This window comes from Lycium barbarum, chromosome 4 (assembly GCF_019175385.1).
Source record: "Lycium barbarum isolate Lr01 chromosome 4, ASM1917538v2, whole genome shotgun sequence".
Lineage (NCBI taxonomy): Eukaryota > Viridiplantae > Streptophyta > Magnoliopsida > Solanales > Solanaceae > Lycium > Lycium barbarum.
The window spans coordinates 19,498,362-19,518,288 of NC_083340.1; the positions used below are offsets into that span (position 1 = coordinate 19,498,362).

General features: G+C 37.6%; 1 protein-coding gene and 1 non-coding gene across 2 annotated transcripts in view; one reads left to right on the forward strand and one right to left on the reverse strand.

Moving 5' to 3' along the window:
* Positions 1-4,362: 4,362 nt before the first annotated feature.
* LOC132637244 (desmethyl-deoxy-podophyllotoxin synthase-like) overlaps positions 4,363-19,927 on the forward strand; it is a gene marked incomplete at its 5' end in the record, with an annotated part of 48,663 nt that continues 33,098 nt past the window's right edge. Inside the window, one exon of the mRNA XM_060354362.1 lies at positions 4,363-4,660. Coding sequence (XP_060210345.1) covers positions 4,363-4,660 — 298 coding nt within the window. The remainder of the gene's footprint in view (positions 4,661-19,927) is intronic.
* Positions 16,146-16,251, reverse strand: LOC132638990 (small nucleolar RNA R71). Its single transcript, XR_009582040.1, has one exon. It is a non-coding gene; the product is annotated as a small nucleolar RNA R71 (small nucleolar RNA).

Consider the following 19,927-nt stretch of genomic DNA (forward strand, 5'->3'; position numbering starts at 1 on the left):
GGTAGCCCCACGGCCTCTAGCTCTACCGCTCTCTGTGGCTGTCCTCGCCCTCTGGTGCCGGCCGTAACTGCGGACTCTAGCACCTAGTCGGGTTATAGTAGCTCAAGTCCTCACTATCTGTGAAAGAAGAGACAAGAGTCAGATACCAATTCGATTTTTCCAGATACCAATTAGAATAAAGTAGCATGAAAGAAGGAAAGAAAGTGGAATTTCCTAAATGTCCTATAGCCTCTGGCAGATAAGTACGGAGCTCATCGTACCGATCCACGAGACTCTACTAGACACGCTCTTTTATTATAGACCGGATAACCTAGGGCTCTGATTCCAACTTGTCACGACCCAATATAGCTAAGTCGCGCGGACACCTACCTTCCCACCTCAGTTGGTGAACCCGTATCCCAACAATCTCAAATACATGAATTAATAAATAAATAAATAAATAAGCGGAAGAGATAGAAATACGTCTGACATAATAATAGATAGAATAGGCGGAATCCATCAAACCTCCCCAGAAATCTGTTCAGTCATAAAAGAGCAACACACCAGACACTACAAGTCTGAAAGTAGCAAAATACATCAAAAGTCTGAATATGTCTCGGAACATGAAATAAGACATAGATAAAGAAAGAATCTCCAAGGCAATGAATGTCCCCGTGCTCACCCTGTAAGACTTTAAGCAGCAGCTCTCGCACCATAATCAGCTATGAGAAGCAGAGGTCGATCCAACCTACAACTCTGAATTCATAAAAAAATACAACAAGTGCAGGTCAGTAAAACAACAATTGCTGGTAGGTATCATAGGCCGACTAAGTTTAACTAAAACATATCAAGTCAATAAAGTAAGATAAACAGGTAAATCAACAAGGTATAATTCAAACACAAGCCAGAAACCAAGTTCACGTCATCACCTATGTTATAGAATCTAAACCCAATTGTGTCAAGTCTCAAATACTTAGTCCGAATCTGTATATCATAAATACATCACAAGAATATCACAATAGAAGCCATAGTCCAATGCAATGCAATAATGTATGGAATGTGAATGCAATGCAATGTTGTGTACACATGTACTCCGATAATGGAACATCACATCTCGATAGCATAACCCATGGAGGACCCGCGAAGTCCAAGTACCTCATAGCTCCGGCAACAACCTCGACAACTGCTACCTCACGATTTCGAAAAAAACCTCGACAATCGCTATGCACAACCTCGATTCCGAGGCAACCCTTGGATATCTGTCATCATGTCACTCTCATCCAACTGAGCCCAGATCATCACTGCGTTTCCCCAAGTATCATTAATGTGTCAACAGTATATCATGAAGGATGAGAATGCGTGCAATGTATGGGTTCAATGTCAATAATCAAATCAATATCACAAATACCATGCATGGGTACGCCAATAATATCATGAAAAGGCTACAATATTTTTCTAACAATGGGTGGGGATAGAGCAGTTGTCACGACCCAATTTGCTAAGTTGCATGAGGACCTACCTTCCCACCTCGGTAGGTGAATTCTTATCCCAACAATCTCAAATACATGAATTAATAAATAAATAAATAAATAAATAAATAAATAAATAAGCAGAAGAGATAGAAATATGTAAGTCTGACATAATAATAGATAGAATATGCGGAATACATCAAACCTCCCCAGAAATCTGTCTAGTCATACAAGAGCAACTACTAGATACTATAAGTCTGAAAGTAACAAAATACATCAAAAGTCTGAATATGTCTTGGAACATGAAATAAGACATAGTTAAAGGATGAATCTCTAAGGCGACAGACGTCCCTGTGCTCACCCTGTAAGACTCTAAGCAGCAGCTCTTGCACCACAATCAGCCACGAGAAGCAAAGGTCGATCCTACCTCGAACTCTGCATTCATAAAAGAATAAAGCAGGTGCAGGTCAGTACAAACAACAAGTACTGGTAGGTATCATAGGCAGACTATGTTTAGCTAACACATATCAAGTCAATAAAGTAAGATAAATAGGTAAATTAACAAGGTATAAGTCAAACACGAGCTAGAAACCAAGTTCACGTCATCACCTATGTTATAGAATGTAAACCCATTTGTGTCAAGTCTCAAATACTCAGTCTGAATCTGTATATTATAAATACATCACAAGAATATCACAATAGAAGCCATAGTGCAATGCAATGACATAATGTATGGAATGTGAATGCAATGCAATGTTATGTAAACATGTACTCCGATAATGGAACATCACATCTCGATAGCACAACCCATGGGGGACCCGCGAAGTCCATATACCTCATGGCTCCGACAACAACCTCGGCAACCGCTACCTCACAATTTAAAAAAAAACCTCGGAAATCGCTCCGCACAACCTTGATTCGGGGACAACTATCGGATATTTATCCTCACGTCAGATCATCATAGTGTTTCCTCAAGTATCATCAATGTGTCAACAGTATATCATGAAGGATTAGAATGCGTGCAATGTATGGGTTCAATGTCAATAATCAAATCGATATCACAAGTACCATGCATGGTTACGCCAACAATATCATGAAAAGGCTACACAATAAGCCATATAGAACACTATCCTCGTATCAAATATCAACAAGTAAGATACTACAATATTATGATCAGGATATATCAATAGTCTCCAATATCTATTATCTCCATGTGGCATCAAGCCACCAATAATAGAACAAGCTAAGTCATAACACAACGGCGTGACTAACTCCAATCACACAACAGGGCCCAACCTAAGAAAATATCTAACCCAACTTCATACCCGAAGGTTTACATGTTTTCTCCAACAATATCGTCTAAATATATGCTTCGCTAAAAGAAGTCTCACCATAGGGTAAACCGTAACCTACCTGGAAGGCCGAACAACAATCACACCTTAGTCTTTCATTTCCTTTGAGCCACGATATCAAGAAAGTCTAAGCATATTCGAATCATGGAATTAGAATAAAAAAGAACATCAAACAAACCCTACTTCTATTCAAGACCCAAATCCCCAACCTATAGAATAGAGTTAATGAACTAGAAGGGTGAAATTAGGAATCTAAAGGTACCAACATGAAAGTAAAGCTCTAGGTGATCAATTCCCATCAATAGCAAGCTAGAATAATAAACAATTCACTCAATTTGAATTCTAGACAAAACCCTCAAATTTGGGTATAAACCCTAACTTATAATTTCATAAATTAGCTACTAATTAGGAAGAAGTTATGAAATAAAGGATTCTAATTATCAATTTAATGCTTAAAGAAGCTAACCCAACCAACAAATCATGATTTAGAAGTCTGGAAGGAATAACTCGTTAAACCCACTTTTAATCTTCAATCACTTAATGAACTATCAAGATAAATGGATTGTAAGGTGATTAAGGACAATGGAATAGTAAAGGGATTAAAAGAACTTACCACTAATAATTTCCTCCAAGAATATCCTACTTTTGCTCCCAATAGCTCAGATTTCGAAATAGTAATAAATGAGGGACTAAGGGCTTTTAATACACAATGAATGAAATAACTAGGCCCGATACCGTTTTGGCGGCAGCGGGACCGTTATGGTCCCGTCTCGATAGTCGCTCAGAGCATCACATTGGTCTGCCTTCAATTGCCCTTGTCCTGCACAGCAGCCAATACCACCGCTACAGCGGTACCCCCGATATCTCAATTCTGACTTCCCAACCCAAGTCCCGAAATGCACTTGAGTGCATTAGGAACCGAACCAAATATGCACCTAAGTTCTAAATGACCATCCAGACCTCTTGGAATTGACGGATTCTGAAAAAAAGTCCGTTTATCCAAAAGTCAACTCTTTTTCGCATAAAGCAAATTTTTCCCAAAAAGTCACCAAAATCAACCCCGAACACCTCGGGAAGCGTGTCAACGGTCCCCTCGGGTCAAGAGTGAGCTAACAAGCCCGGGAAAGATTAAAAGTGCCGAAAATACAATAACGACTAAGCGGGTCGTTACTGCGGTGTTGATAGAGAGTACCTATTAAGATTGTACAGATACATGATAAATAAATAAATAAATATATAAATAAATAAATAAAAGAGATAGAATTTAAAGTCATTTTATTCTTTACCTAAAAAAGAAAGAAAGAGAAATGGAAGTTGTTCACATAAGGTCATAGAAAGATCGTCATGTTCTATATATCTATATGTGTATGTATAGTTAAAGGACAATTTTAACAAAGGAGGCGAACAGTCAGAACATGTTTAAAACCACAAACTCTAAAGGGTGTGCCAAAAGTCTATTCTTTCTTAAATTTTGTGTAGCCACGTTATATAAAATGAAACGTAATGATCAGTAACTCAATTCTTCTTCGAACGACTAACATATTCTAATTTGAATGACATAACTGGACATCTTTACAGCTGGAACAGATACTTCAACTACAACTGTTGATTGGACAATGGCAGAAATGCTAAAGAACCCAAGTGGCTTAGAGAAAGCACAAGAAGAAGTTAGGAGAGGTTTTAGTGAAAATGGTTATGTGGATGAATCAAACTTTGATGAATTGAAATACTTAAGAGCAGTCATCAAAGAGACACTCGGGTTGCATCCACCTGCCCCTCTATTAGTCCCAAGGCTAAGTAGAGAAAAATGTAAAATTGATGGTTATGAAATACCACAAAATACTCAAGTTATAGTGAATGCTGGGAGGATGCAAAGTGCTTTAAATCAGAGAAATTTCTTGATAGTTCTATCGAGTTCAATGGGAATAATTTTGAGTACATGCCATTTGGAGCAGGAACAAGGATGTGTCCTGACATGTCATTTGATCTAGCAAATGTGGAGCCTCCAGTGGCTCTTTTTCTTCAACATTTTGATTGGAAGCTACCCAATGGGATGAAACATGAAGATTTGGATATGAGTGAGGTATATTTTGGTGTGACAGTGAGAAGAACTAAATATGCATGTAATTCTTACCGTCTCCAAGCCTATGTAACAATTATAAAGGCATCCACATATCTTGCTCTTTCTAATAAAATTTTAATCATTGGTGATATTGTACCATTAGTTGGTCATAAGGAAACTGTTATATTATTCGTTCTCTTATAACAAGTCGGATAACTTTAAATAGTTCAAAGGGAATCTTTCGGCAATTTCAGTTATTGAGCGATCTTTCCTCCTTTTTTGTTTTTTCTAGTTTAGTCATTTCTGGCTCCAGCGGCAACCAGATCAACACGTTATTGCTTCAAGATTAACTCCCATCGAAGTTCACTGTGAATCTTTAGTCCAGCATCAGCCTAAACCGTGAAAACTAGGTCGTGGGAGAGCAATACAAGCGTCATGCTGCCAAGCAAAATTTTCTTGTCAAATTTGCATTTAGAACTTGGACAATTCTTAATTTGTCAAATATAACCGACCCTCTACTTAGATTTGTTTTCATTTAGAGCCTCTACTTATTAACATATTCAGTGATAACATATGTTGGTACTAACTTGACTATGTTTATGTGACATCGAAGTTAAGAATTGGATTTGACTTAAAGTTTAAGCATCGTAAGTGGTGAAAACATGTAGATCTCATAATGTTTAAAACAAGTAACATCTTGTAAAAAAAGATGATAATTTCAGAAGTTAAGAGATATATACAAAATGTTTCCCTCTCAGGGTCTTAGTCCTTCGACCATGTTTACACTATATGTCAAGCCTATATCGCTGTAAATTGAACGGGAGTTCAATATTGATCAATCTACTAAATGAGTGACATGTCATATCTATCAGCTATATATCTGCTTAGCCAATTTTGTTAAACCAAAATAATCAATGTAAGTTTGATTCAGACCCAGAATTCCAAAGTTACACATGTGGGTTGGAAAGTAGTCCAACGAGTTGTACCATCAAGGAACTTGTGACGAATAAAGCTTACTTGTCATTCAATTGAGCCATTGTAATTGCGGGGGATTAGCAATAGGTGCTAGCATATCACACAAAATTGCAGATGGATGCACACTCTATAATTTGAGTAGTGATTGGGCTGCTATTCCTCATAGACACAACGCGAAAATCTCGTCACCTCAAATGATCAAATCCTCCTTTTTTTCCACCATCCACTGATACACACAGACGCTATGGTTGATGAGATTGATAACCAATCCCTTTGTAGAAAAAAGGTATGCATTTTACAATTCGAAACTGAAGTTACTAAAGGCTCAAGTAGCATCAGAAACAGGGATGCAAAATGCAATCCGATTTGAAGTCCGCACTAATTTACAAGTGCACAACGGCTGCAGCTCGAACTCCTTTAAACCATCCGTGTTGACACAGTTGTGAATTTACGTCCAATACTTGATCCACCACTACCAACAAGGGCAATTGGGAATATTTTTAGTATTATTCCCGCGGCAACGACTAGTGAAGATCATATGACAATCGCCAGAGTGGTTCGTGAGCTAAGGAATGCTAAAGAAGAACTCAACACGGGCAATTGAGCCGTATTTTTAATATATGGCTCGCTTTGAATTTTATTTTGTATTTTGAGACTTACACTTTATGGAGAAACTGCTTTTAAATTTAATTGGAATCTCGTATGGTTTACGTATTTCTTCTACAAATAGTTTAATTCCGTGTGAGTCAGCCTATTGAATAATAGCTCTGTAGGCGCCTATCACAACCTTGGATTTGGGTTCTTGACAAACTTAGTATCACCTCTTAGGTTTTAAAATCCCATGAGTAAAGAAGCACACAGTATCTTAGTACAGTCTCGATTAGGAATATGTTATCAAAGAGACTTATAAACAGGAGGCTAGAGGCATGTTAGAAAAATTTCACTTCTTTCATTCTTATCTCGTGCAATTCATGAGTTGAGTTAATCATATCAAAACTCACGTAACTTATATTAATTAAAGAAATGAGGGTAATCAATACTTTTTTCTTGCTCTTTGATTATATTAATGAGTAATAATTATCACTATAACAAAGGAATTTCATTTATACATACTAGTTTCTGATCACTTGTGTTACATGTGGATCCCATAAATGAGTATAAACATTTCTAAAAGTGACAGGAGTATTGAACTCAAGATGATTGGATGCTTTTAGAATCTGCCACATTTCCATACATTATGTAATGAAAAGTTTCCTATTTATGTCGAGAATTATAACTTGTAGCAATGTATACAACAACAACAACAACAACAACAACAACAACCGAGTGAAATCGCACAACGTAGGGTCTGGGAAGGGTAGAGTGTACGCAGACCTTACTCCTACCAAGGTAGGACGGCTGTTTCCGAAAGACCCTCAGCTCAATAGAAAGCATAAAAAGAGGTCAGCTAAGGCCAAGAAATTCAAAGCGATATGGAAATGAAAATAACGAAAGCGACTAAGCCATGATGAAGCCATTTGCAAAGGGATAGTAGCTACCACAGATAAAATAAGATAATCAAAGTACAACAAATAACAGATAGTAGCAGAAATCAAAGCACAAGAAACTATAGCGCGATAATGCGAGTACTAATATGAAAGGATAAACGAGACTATATACTATCCTTCTAATCTAGTTTGAGTCCTTCATATCCTCCTATCTAAGGTCATGTTCTCGGTAAGTCGTAAATCCACCATGTCATGTCTAATTACCTCTCCCCAATACTTCTTTGGCCTAACCCTACCTCTTCTGAAACCATCCATAGCCAATCTCTCACACCTCCGCATTGGCGCATCTGTGTCTCTCCTCTTCACATGCCCAAACCATCTCAATCTTACTTCCCACATCTTGTCTTCCACCGAGGCCCCTCCCACTTTATCTCAGATAGCCTCATTCCTAATCCTGTCCCTCCTAGTGTACCCACACATCCACCTCAACATTCTCATCTCGGCAACTTGCAGCAATGTATGTCAGATCAATATTTCAATGAAGTACTACGACCAGTTCAGTAGGTTGTTAAAGAAACTTGTACTATCCAGTATTACATTTTCTATATTATAATAACAATTGTACATAAAATTTAAAGAATAAAATTAAGAGACAGATAATTATTTTTCTCAATCAAATTTTAAATTTAATTACATAAAAAGGTAAGGAGTTTAAGACATATCAGAGGTGAAAATGGGATAACATTGTTTTTATTTGTAAAATTTAAATACAAATAAAAAAGTGAAAAACAATAATAATACATAGCATAGTCGCTATAGTAATGATGAAATCAAATGTCTCATTGAGACAATCCGAAAATTCCGAACGGATGTTTAACTGTAAATATATAGCAAAAAAGATGAAGAAAATTAAGTCATCTAAGATCTGACGGAAATATATAGAAAACCAATCATTGGGTTTTGAAGAGTAATGAAACTATATATAATTAGACAAAGAAAGATAAACAGAAATGGTTGAGTTCAAACATACCATTTTAAATATATGTGGAGTGAAAATAATAGATGAAGTTGCAATATTTCTTGAAAATCATGCTTTCATATCAATCAAACCTTTCCTTTCCAACTCGAATCAATATCAGCCCCCATAATCTGCAAAAGAATAATAAATAAAAAATCATGCAAGCGATTAATTTTTATAGAGTGGAGTAGTCGAATGATGCATAGTTCGAAATGTCTCCTCCAAGCTTTCAATTACATTCTAATCAAGTTTAATCAGTATATGATAATCAAGATGAAAACTTTTGGATATCTAGGTAAGGTGTGAGGTGGCAGTATAAGTTGAGGTATCTGAGTGCAAGACTAATATTGTAACTCGGGTATTGACATCTCAACAATGTGTGGTATTAGCGTGGCTCATTCTATTGAAGAGTTATCAATACCAAAGAAACATTTAGAATTGCATATCCATAAGAGGTACATTGAGGGATTGATCAGTTGACTATCTATGTACTCATCATTCTAAAGAGTCTATACAGCTTCGAAAAGTGAGTTTTGTGATATTTAGTTCATTTTGAATTTGCAGGCATACTCCTGATGGTTTGTTAGCCAAGTCTCTGGTGAGAGCTTCGGGGGATATATAATTGGTGTCAATTAAAGATTCAAATGCTACTTACACAAAACATACAAGACATAGCTATATAGAGCATTTTGAAGCCTGATTAATCAGTTATTTTAGCTGGCGAACTCAGATCAATTATAGTTAATGTCAACTATAACAAATACTGATAATGAGATTGGGGCATGAAACTGAAAGTCATGGTAAAACTATTCAAGATTCACATACAAAGATTACAATTTTGTGGCAAGCAATTGAGGAAGGAAGATCTATGGCACAAATAGCAGCAAGGGAGTTACCTGAGCTAAGAAGCACTTGAGCTGATGATGCTATTGCTGGTGAGCAGGTTATATCTGCTGGCCGGAGCTACGAAATTTCCGACGTGGATTGGAGTTCCTGGTCGGAGCTAACATAGAAGCTCATCTTTTGGGGCTGTTTATTTTGTTTGAGTTGTGATGTTTTCTAGATCTGTCCGTCCAGTTCCTTCTTTGTTTGCTTTTGTTAGGGATATTTGATTGTTATTAATAAAATATATCCACCCCTGTGGTGGTAGTTTATATATATATATATATATATATAAAGGTGGCAGCATAAGTTTGATTATCCAAAAGTTTCAGTAACGAAAAATCCACGTTAAATCATTATAATTGTCACACCCCTTTTTCCGCTCCCCGAGATGACACGAGTTTATTTATTAAAGGATTTTTTCATTTGAACTGACGGTTTTAAATAAGAATCATTTATTTACAGAATTGCCAATTGGAATTGAGTTTTGGTGTTCCAAGTCACCTTATAAATCCCTAATCAAAAGGAAATGACTCTTTTATTATTGATCCACAAAAACAAATGACCGGGTAAGGAATTCTGTTGACCGGAGAGAAGGTGTTAGGCATTCTCTGAGTCCCGTAGTTCTACCACTGTCGCTTTATTGACTTATACTTAGCTTAAATCTATTTTGGATATATTATGTTCCCGAGCCTTGATTTGCTCATACTTTTTATTATTGAACTTTTATTAGTCTAACCCGGATGCGTAACCGCATTCCAGATCTTTTTAAGTGTCTTAAAATAAGATGTGTAACCACATTCTCAATCGAAACAAGATTAATTATTAAAACGAGATTGGCCAAGGTGCGTAACCGCATCCTTGAATTGTTTAAGCATCTCGAAATAAGATGCGTAACCACATTCTTAATCTAAACAAACATCTTGAAACGCACCTAATGCTCGTCTAGCGTTAAAAGCAAATATTTGTTTCTAAAATCTGAGACCTATTATTATTTTTTGTTAATTTTCACTCTTTTGACAACAGATTTTGAAACATGTTCGCAACTCATCTCGCTCCCTCACAATTGGTTTTTCCGCTCTTTTCTTTTATACTTGACAACGGAGTTTGAAATAATTCGCGCCCCATCTTACTTATCTAACACAATTAATTAACTAGGCCTTGAAATATTGGTCTAGGCCCAAAAAACCATAAGGCGGAAAATTAAACCCACGATCCCGCTTTCAATCTGTTATTCCAAGCTGACAACTCTGAGTTGATAAAGTAATTCTATGCAAAGTTGACAAACTTGAGATTTATATAATACCAAAAGGATAAACTAAATGAACCTGATTAAAAGATCTAGAAAAATGTGCAAAATATAGAGAAAGAAAAGGTGAATTTCCACCAAATATTTAAACAACAAAATGTGAGAAGTGGGAAGGTTTACGCTAGTATTTCAAATATTAAAAATTACATGTAAAATTCTACTCTTAAACAAATGTACTGAAACTTAAAACATGCACATTGCACGTGACTAACTAATAAAACCCAACCAAATTCGTTTAATCTCACTAATCCTAAAACAAAGACCCACTATCGATCATAGTCAGTACTCAGTAATATACCCAAGACTTTTAATCCAAGCTTACGACAAATTAAGATTTATTTACTTCTGAAGAAAAGTAAATAAACTAATAATATAGCAAGCTAATCACCACCATAAAACCAAGCAAAAGCAACCTCATTCAAGTGTAAATAATCAACAAGAAACCAAACGTACATCATTCAACTATTATTGATAGAAATCAAAGAACGGGAAAAATTAAAAATTGGACCTTTAGTATAGAAACCTACTTGCAATATATTGAAGAACCTTCAGTTGTTCAGCAAGATGAAAAATACAACCAAATTAAGTAGGCGTTTGGCCATATCAAATTCACTTTTTTTGGAATTTTTGAAGTTGGAGTTGGAGTTGTGTTTGGCCATAATTTTTGAAATTGTAGTGTTTGGTGAAATGTAATTATAAAAAGTGAAAAAAAAAAAAAAAATTGAAAAACAAATTTTTTGAGTTTTTGGTATTTCGGAATACAAGTTGTATTCGAAATATTTATGGCCAAACGCCCAAAAATGAAAAAACAAATTCCAGAAAAAAAAATGAATAAGTTTTAATGGCCAAACGGCACCTAAGTGTTGAACATCGACCGGAAATAGCACCATAATCGGAGAACCTTCAGAAACCTCGACGGACTCGGATCCTTGAAACGTCGATTGACCTCCATAAAAAAACAAAACAAAAAATCAATTGCGTTGGGGTTTTTTTTTTTTTTTTTTTAATGGTTGTTTACATGGTGGAGAAGGTTAAAAAATGGAGTTGTTTTTTGTTGGGTTTAATGGTCGTTTCGGGACTAAAATCTGGTGTTTTTGAGGTGGCGTTTTGGTTTGGGTGTAGTATTATTCTTAGGGCTCTTCCATGGTGGATTTTTCAAGAGGAATAAAAGTTTTTGTAAGATGATACTACGAGCAAGAGAGGCAATCCAAGAAAAATATCTCTTTTATGAGAAATTGCAGCTACTATTTTCCTTGCTTAGCTGCTGTTCATGTATTTTCTCTAGGTTAGGATCGTTCTTAGCTGCTCATTTCATGTTTGGTCTTAACTGCTTCTAATAGTATAGCTGCTAGGTTTTTCGTGTGTAGCTGCGGCTGGCGATTATGTGTGTATGGTGTAGGGTCTATTAGGATGAGTAATGTGTAGGTGTGCAAGGTCTGTGTATGTTGCGGCTGATTGGTTGTAGTGTATTTGGAAAGGAAAGAGGATGCTATGTAAAGATGATACTATGTGTGCTAGTGTAGGGTACGAGGGAAAAAGATATCCGATGTGTGCTAGTGTAAAAATGTTATCATGTGTGTGATAACTTTCAGTTACTCCATTAAAATATTGATCAAACAAACTTAGCAGCTGATTACTAAGCTAATCGAATCAAAACAGTAAGTAGATGAAGAACAGTTGGAAGCAGGGGCGAACCCACGTGTTGGGTGGGTGGACACGTGCCCCTCCTAACATCGAAAAAAACCCTATATATACCTCAAAAAACTATAATATATTTTAAAAGGACCCCTCAAACATAATTGCAAAAGTAGTTCAGTTGGTAGGAGTGTCCCTGAGTGCTCACTGGTCACCACCCGAGATCAAATCTATGCTCCAACATAATTTTTTCCGCCTATATATTCGTCACTGCTATGCTATTAGTGACCGGTCCGATTATCCCTCAGTCTTCATTAAAAATTTTGTTACCGTGTATGTTAAGATAATGGTGCCCACGCCGTCTTAAAATCCTGGATCCGCCTCTAGTTGGTAGAAACAGATGTGAGAGAAGAGAGGAAGAGAAGATGCTATTGAGATGAGTAGAAGGAAAATGAAAATGTGTTGATCATAATATAATCGTGCACCTGCTTATATAATGCAGTGATCAACATATGAAAAATATCTATATCTAACTTGATAACTAACTTGATCAACTACCTAACAAACTATGCCACTAACTAATCGACAGCTGGTGCACAACTGTACACAGTTCACAAATCAGCCAACTCAGCATTGATTAGCCATGATCATACTCAGCCATGATCATACTCAACATCCCCCTTCAAGCTAGGGGATACAAAGATGTTTGTAAGTCCTAGCTTGGACATCAGATAAGCATGTTGAGGTGCTAGCAATCCTTTAGTGAAAATGTTAGCTGGTTGTTCTGCAGAAGCCAAATAGATGGTCTGAATGAGCCCATTTGGATTTTTTCTCTAATGAAATGACAGTCAATGTCTATATGCTTTGTACGCTCATGGAATACCGGATTTGCAGCTATTTGCAAAGTTGACTTGCTATCATAAGACACACTAATCGGTAACTGAATAGTGATGCCCAATTCTCTAAATAAACCATCAAGCCAAACAACTTCTGATACCACAAATGCAAGACTTCTATATTCTGCCTCAGCAGAACTTCTGGAAATTGTTGCTTGTTTCTTGGACTTCCAATAAATGAGAGAATTCCCAAGTTGCACCAAGTAACCACTAATTGACCTTCTAGTAGATGGACAAGATGCCCAATCTGCATCACAAAAGGCTTGCAATTGATTGGATGTATTAGATGACATCAACACTCCAATTCCTGGTGCTTGTTTAAGATATTTGACCACTCTAATAGCAGCTTCCATGTGAGACTGCTTGGGAGAATGCATAAATTGACTGAGATTCTGAACTGCAAATGATACATCAGGTCTGGTGACTGTTAAGTACAATAGCCTCCCAACCAATCCTTGATAAACTCCAGGATCATCCAATTATATATCCTCTTGCACCTTTGAATTCTCATCTTGCACACTTTGAAGTTGATCAAGAGCTATTGAAGTGAGCTTCTGATTAGCTTCAACTGGTGTGTTAACTAGTTTGGCTCCTGCCAAGGCCATATCTAAAATAAGCTCAAGTGCATACTTCCTATAGTGCACTAGAATTCCTTTGTCACCTCTGGCAAACTCAATTCCTAGGAAAAATCTATGACCATCTAAGTCCTTGATCTTGAAGTTGGTCTGCCATATAGATTTATTTTCCTGTATAAGATCAATATCATCTCCTATAATTAACAAATCATCAACATAGATCAGTACAAAAACTTTTTTTCCACCAGAGTGCTTGATGAATAATGAGTAGTCTAGATGACTCTGAGTGAAACTAGACTCCACCAAGGCTGAGGTTAGCTTGATACTCCATTGTCTTGAGGCTTTCTTAAGTCCATATAGTGACTTAAGTAGCCTGCAAGCTAGTTGTACATCTGTTTTGACCTCAGTTTTAAAACCCTGTGGCAGCTGCATATACATTCTTTATTTAAATCTCCTTGGATAAAGGCATTACATATCCATCTGATATATATGCCATTTGTGTGCTGCAGCCAATGCTATAACTGATCTTACTGTCACTGATATGCCGTGGATTTGTGGCACATTCGACGCCTTTTTACTATGAATTTTGGTTATTTTCAAGTAACTTTGGTTCTTGTTAATATGTTTTGTTGCGTTTTAGGAAAGCAATGGCCCAAAATCAAAAAGCAAAGGCCAAAGGAAAAATTGGCTAGAAATGAAGAATCGACGTTTCGTCAATCAGCCGACGAACCGTCCTTTGAAGCGTCGATAAGCTCGATTTTCCAATGATGACAAAGTTGAAGACGACAAAGGACGGAGGCATCGACGAAGCGTCGAACTGATCGACGCTTCGTCGTTTGTGTCGTCAAGCAGGATCTCCCAACCAGAAGAGAGAAAGACAGAATACTCGACGGACCGTCGAACTGGTCAACGACATCGTCTAATGGAACACATTGTTGAAGGTACAAAGGACGGAGAAATCGACGGAACGTCGAACGATCGACAGTCCGTCGATCTTGCTATCGGGGGAAATTTTGTCAGTAGCTGATGTTGCGTTTTTTGGAGCTTATTTACAGAACATTTTAGGTTATTTTTGCCAGCAGATTATTATTGTAACCACGTGAACAAAGTTCCATTGGTGGGTGAGCATTGAATACTCAAATTTTGGAGCTTAGTGAAGACAACAACATTCCATTATCGATCATCTTTATTACACTTTGTAAGTTTTATGTCTCATTTATTGCTTACTACTTTTGAGACCATAATGTGTGAGTAGTTTCTTTAATCAAAGTTGTGGACCCAAAATGATGGGTGCTATGTAATGGGTGTCTAACATTGTATATATATATATATATATAATGGGTTGTGATGTGTTTTATTATTTCTCATATTCATTATTCATTAGTGGTTGCAAACACTTGTTCATGCACAAATCCTAGTTTATTTGGAAAGATGAACTAGGTGTGATTCCAAATAATATAACAAGGACTCGAGGAGCTAACCTTCGTTTAATGAACTCTCTTAGGGATAAGATGAGTTCTACTTGGCATATTTAATCAATCTTATTTACAACTTTTCTGCATTTGGGAAAATCATGAAAAGAAATACTTTCTAACTATTGGAAAATATTATAAAGTGCATTAGAGATTAAGTGAATACATAACTCCGACCCGTTAAAAATATATCATATTGACACCATAGCATAACATCTAATCATCGCGGGGACACAACTTTGGTTCTCCAAATCCAAACAAATTCCAAACAGTTCAAAATAGCGGATACAAACCAAATCTCTTTTCAAAACATTCGGAATAGGTTTAAAGTCTTTAAAAGACTAGTATCGCATACAATTAGTACCCTTTTATCTCCATATTCCCAGCGGGATTCGACCCCAACCTTGTTTCAGTTACTATATTCGACAACGTCCGCTTTACGTCATTAAGAGGTGTAATTTGAGCGTATCAAATTTTGGCGCCGTTGTCGGGGAATACGGTTTTGAAATTACTGATTGTTGTGTACTCTTCTTTAAAACTTTTTCTATTCCATCATACCTGATTTGATATTGTGGTGAACCAAGTGAGCATGGCAGGAAGACAGAATCGGAATCCAGGAAACCAAGGTGGACTCCAAGTCAACCCACCTGCACCAGAAGAGGATGAGGATGAGAATATATTTGCAGAATTCATCAATGAAGTTGATTATGCTTCTACTGTGGTTCCTCCTAGAACTGGAAATGCTACTTTCAAAATTGATAGTTCTATCTATCAGCTACTGAAACTTGAAGGTTATTTCTGAAATTCTTTGGAGGATTGTCCACTCCGACATTTGAAGAACTTCTTGCATGTGTGTGCTCAACAATCCCAAGGTGTTATTTCTGCTGATGCACTTCGATTACGGGTCTTTAAATATTCCTTGGCTAGCCAAGCAAGGGAATGGTATGAAAATCTCCCCAGCAATTCTATTCATACCCGGAGCGAGTTAGCCCATACATTTTTGAAGAAGTGGTTCCCACTAAGCAAAAAGGTTGAGCTTCGGGATAAGATCTTTGAGTTCAAACAACTTTCGAGGGAACAATTATATTCGGCATGGGAGCGTTTCAAATACTATCTAGCTCAATCTCCAACTCATGGGTTTCCGGATGCTATTCTCACCGAGAGGTTCTACAAGGGGTTAGATACAATGAATCAAATTGTTGTCAACATTGCAGCTGGGGGATGCTTCATGTACAAATCATTTGTCAGCATAACTAGGTTGCTTGATAAGCTCACCACCCACAATCAAGCGTGGCACTCAAGTGATAGTGAAATCCTGTCATATGGTAGTCCCTCTACTGCCGCGGTGGCCAAATAAAATCATGAGCGAGATCATGCTTTTGCTTAATTAGAAACCACCGTGGATTTGTTGTTAAAGAGGCTTACGGAGAAAAAAGCTAAAAGTGTGAATGTTGTCGAAGAGATACCATCTCATGCTCCCGGGATGTACCAAGTCTCGGAATAAGCTTATCTAGAGGGGCAGCCATAGCATGAGGATGCTAATTATATCGATCACCCTCAAGGGGGTTATCAAAAGCAATGGAGACCCCAACAACAAAGCAATCAATATGGCCGAAATGAATATGGTGGTTTGGACAGGAGGGATTACAACAACGACAATTATGCTAATCGGAATTCCAATGCCTATGTTCCACCAAAGGGTCGTACGTCTAACTCTCAAAATTAGCGAGAAAGTCCTTCCAATGATCAAGGGACTTCTCGAATGGAATCTATGCTTGAAAAGATATTGGACAACCAGCAAAAGAGTGACAAGAAGATGGAAAATTTGACCGAAGTGGTAGTCTCTCATACCGCTTCGATTCATAAACTTGAGTCACAAACGCGAGATCTTTCTCGTGAGCAACATCCACCACAAAGAGGGGGTCTTCCTAGCGACACAATTCTGAAACCAAGGGGTAGTGGAGGCGATCACAATGCCTCATGCAAAGCTATTTCTATTAGAAGTCGAAAGATCTTTAATGCGGTAATCAGAGAAAGGTTGAACCTATCATTGTCGAACGGATTGTTGATGAGGTTATTAAAGATGAGGTTGAAGAAGAAATAGAGGCACCAATTGAAGTGACTATTATTATTGAGAAAGAGAAGGAAGTACACCCTAGTGTTCTAAAAGGTGACGAGGAGACAAGGGTTGAAAAAACTATCGGTGGTAGCTTTCAAAAGAGCAAGGTCACGGGGGAAATTAAACCCTTGACTCAAATATATAAGTCTTCTCCCCCATTCGCACAAATATTGATGAAAAGAACGGAGGATGCCAAATGCCAACGCTTCTACAACCGATTGAAAGGGTTGTCAATGAATATCCCATTTATTCATGTATTCCAAGAAATGCCGGGATTTGCTAAATACTTGAAAGATTTATTGATGAAGAAAAGAACAATCAAGCATGATACGCTGGGAGTCACTCACCGAGTGAGTGCTATTATTTCATCATCAAAGGTTGAAAAGAAGGGAGATCCCGGGGCTTTCACTATCCCTTGCACCATCGGTCATCGTGATTTTGCTCGTGCTTTATGTGCCAATGGGGCTTGTATTAATTTGATGCCACTAGCCATATATAAGCAAGCCGGTTTGGGAACACCTAGACCAACGAGCGTGCGTCTCCAAATGGCTGATAGAACCGTCAAAAGACCGGTAGGGTTTGTTGATGACATCCTTGTTAAAGTGGAGGAATTCTTATTACCGGTAGATTTTTTCATCCTTGATTGTGCATTGACAAAGAAGTCCTAATTATCTTGGGAAGGCCATTTCTTGCCACCGGGAGATCTCTAATAGACTCAGAAAAGAATGAAATAAAATTTTGGGTCAATGATGAAGAGGTAACTTTCCAAGCTATCAAGTGGTTAAAATTGCCTAGTGCTTATGAGAGCATTTCGGTCATTGATTCTTTCGATGCGGTAGACGAAGCGGTGGATCATAAGTTAGAGGAGGAGCACTTTGACGAACCACTTTTGGCTATTTTCGTGAACTTCGAAGCAGATGACATGAAGGGGTATATTGAAACAGTTAATTCTCTAATTGGCCGAGGTTCATACTCTTATGAACCGAAGAAATTATCTCTTGATCTTGATAAAAGAACCACTCCTTCGGCTAAGCCTTCAATTATTGAGCCTCCAAAACTTGAGATCAAGCTACTTCCTTCTCATTTGAAGGATGTTTTTCTTGACCCAAATAATACTTTACCAATTATTCTCTCATCTTTGTTAAGTGAGGAACAAACTCAAAAGGTGCTTGAAGTGTTGCGGGCTTATCGAAGATCTATTGGGTGGACTGTTGTGAATATTAGGGGAATTCCCTCCGGTATTTGTGAACATAGAATTGAACTTGAGGAGGATAGTTCATCAAGTGTAGAGCATCAAAGAAGGATAAACCCTCCTATGCAAGAAGTGGTCAAGAAAGAGATAATCAAATGGTTGGATGCGGGTGTTGTATATCCAATTGCAAATATTCCATGGGTTAGTCCGGTGCAATGTGTTCCAAAGAAGAGGGCATCACTATTGTCCCTAACTCCAAGAATGAGTTGATTCCTACAAGGACATTCACCGGATGGAAAGTGTGTATGGACTATCGCAAGCTAAACACTGCGACTTGTAAAGACCACTTCCTTATGCCTTTTATTGATCAAATGCTTGATCGGCTAGCCGGAAGAGCTTATTATTGCTTTTTGGATAGGTATTCAGGGTACAACCAAATTAACATTGCATTAGAGGACCAGGAGAAAACCACTTTCACTTGTCCTTATGGCACTTTTGCTTTCAGCCGCATGCCTATTGGCTTGTGCAATGCCCCGGCTACTTTCCAACGGTGTATGATGTCTATTTTCTCAGATATGGTGGAAGATTTCTTGGAAGTCTTCATGGATGATTTTTCTGTTGTTGTTGACTCTTTTGACGAATATCTTGCCAATCTCGGTAAGGTATTGAAGCGGTGTGAAAAAACCAACCTTGTACTTAATTGGGAGAAATTTCATTTCATGGTGAAATAAGGGATTGTCCTTGGCCATAGGATTTTCGAGAAGGGTATCGAGGTAGACCGAGCAAAAGTTGATGTTATAGCCAAGCTCCCTCCACCAATCTTTGTCAAAGGGATTCGTAACTTCTTGGGACATGCCGTTTTCTATCGGCGGTTCATCAAAGATTTCTCCAAGATCGCCAACCTGATGTGTAAGCTTCTTGAAAAAGAAGCTAAGTTTGCATTTGATGAGAAGTTCCTTAAGGCATTTAATGAGTTGAAGGAAATGCTCACCTCTACTCCAATTATTGTATCTTCGGATTGGTCAATGCCATTTGAGGTCATGTGTGATGCAAACGGATTTGCTATTGGTGCGGTGCTTGGGGAAAGGCACAACAAAATCATGCACCTAATTTATTATGCTAGCAAGACCCTCAATGAATCTCAAATGAACTATACCGTCACCGAGCAAGAGCTTCTAGCCATTGTCTACGCGTTTGAGAAGTTCCGGGCCTATCTACTTAGATCCAAAGTGGTTGTTCATACGGATCATGCATCCTTGAGATATTTGATGAAATATAAAGATGCAAAGCCATGATTGATTCATTGGGTATTGTTGTTTCAAAAGTTTGACTTTGAGGTCAAAGATTGAAAAGGTTGTGAAAACCAAGTTGCGGATCATCTATCTAGACTTGAGGAAGCTGGGAGACCGAATGAAAATCTTGAGTTAAATGATGTTTTCCCTGATGAGAGGCTCTTGGTTGTATCTTGTGAGGTTTCCCCGTGGTATGCAGATATCGCCAATTTC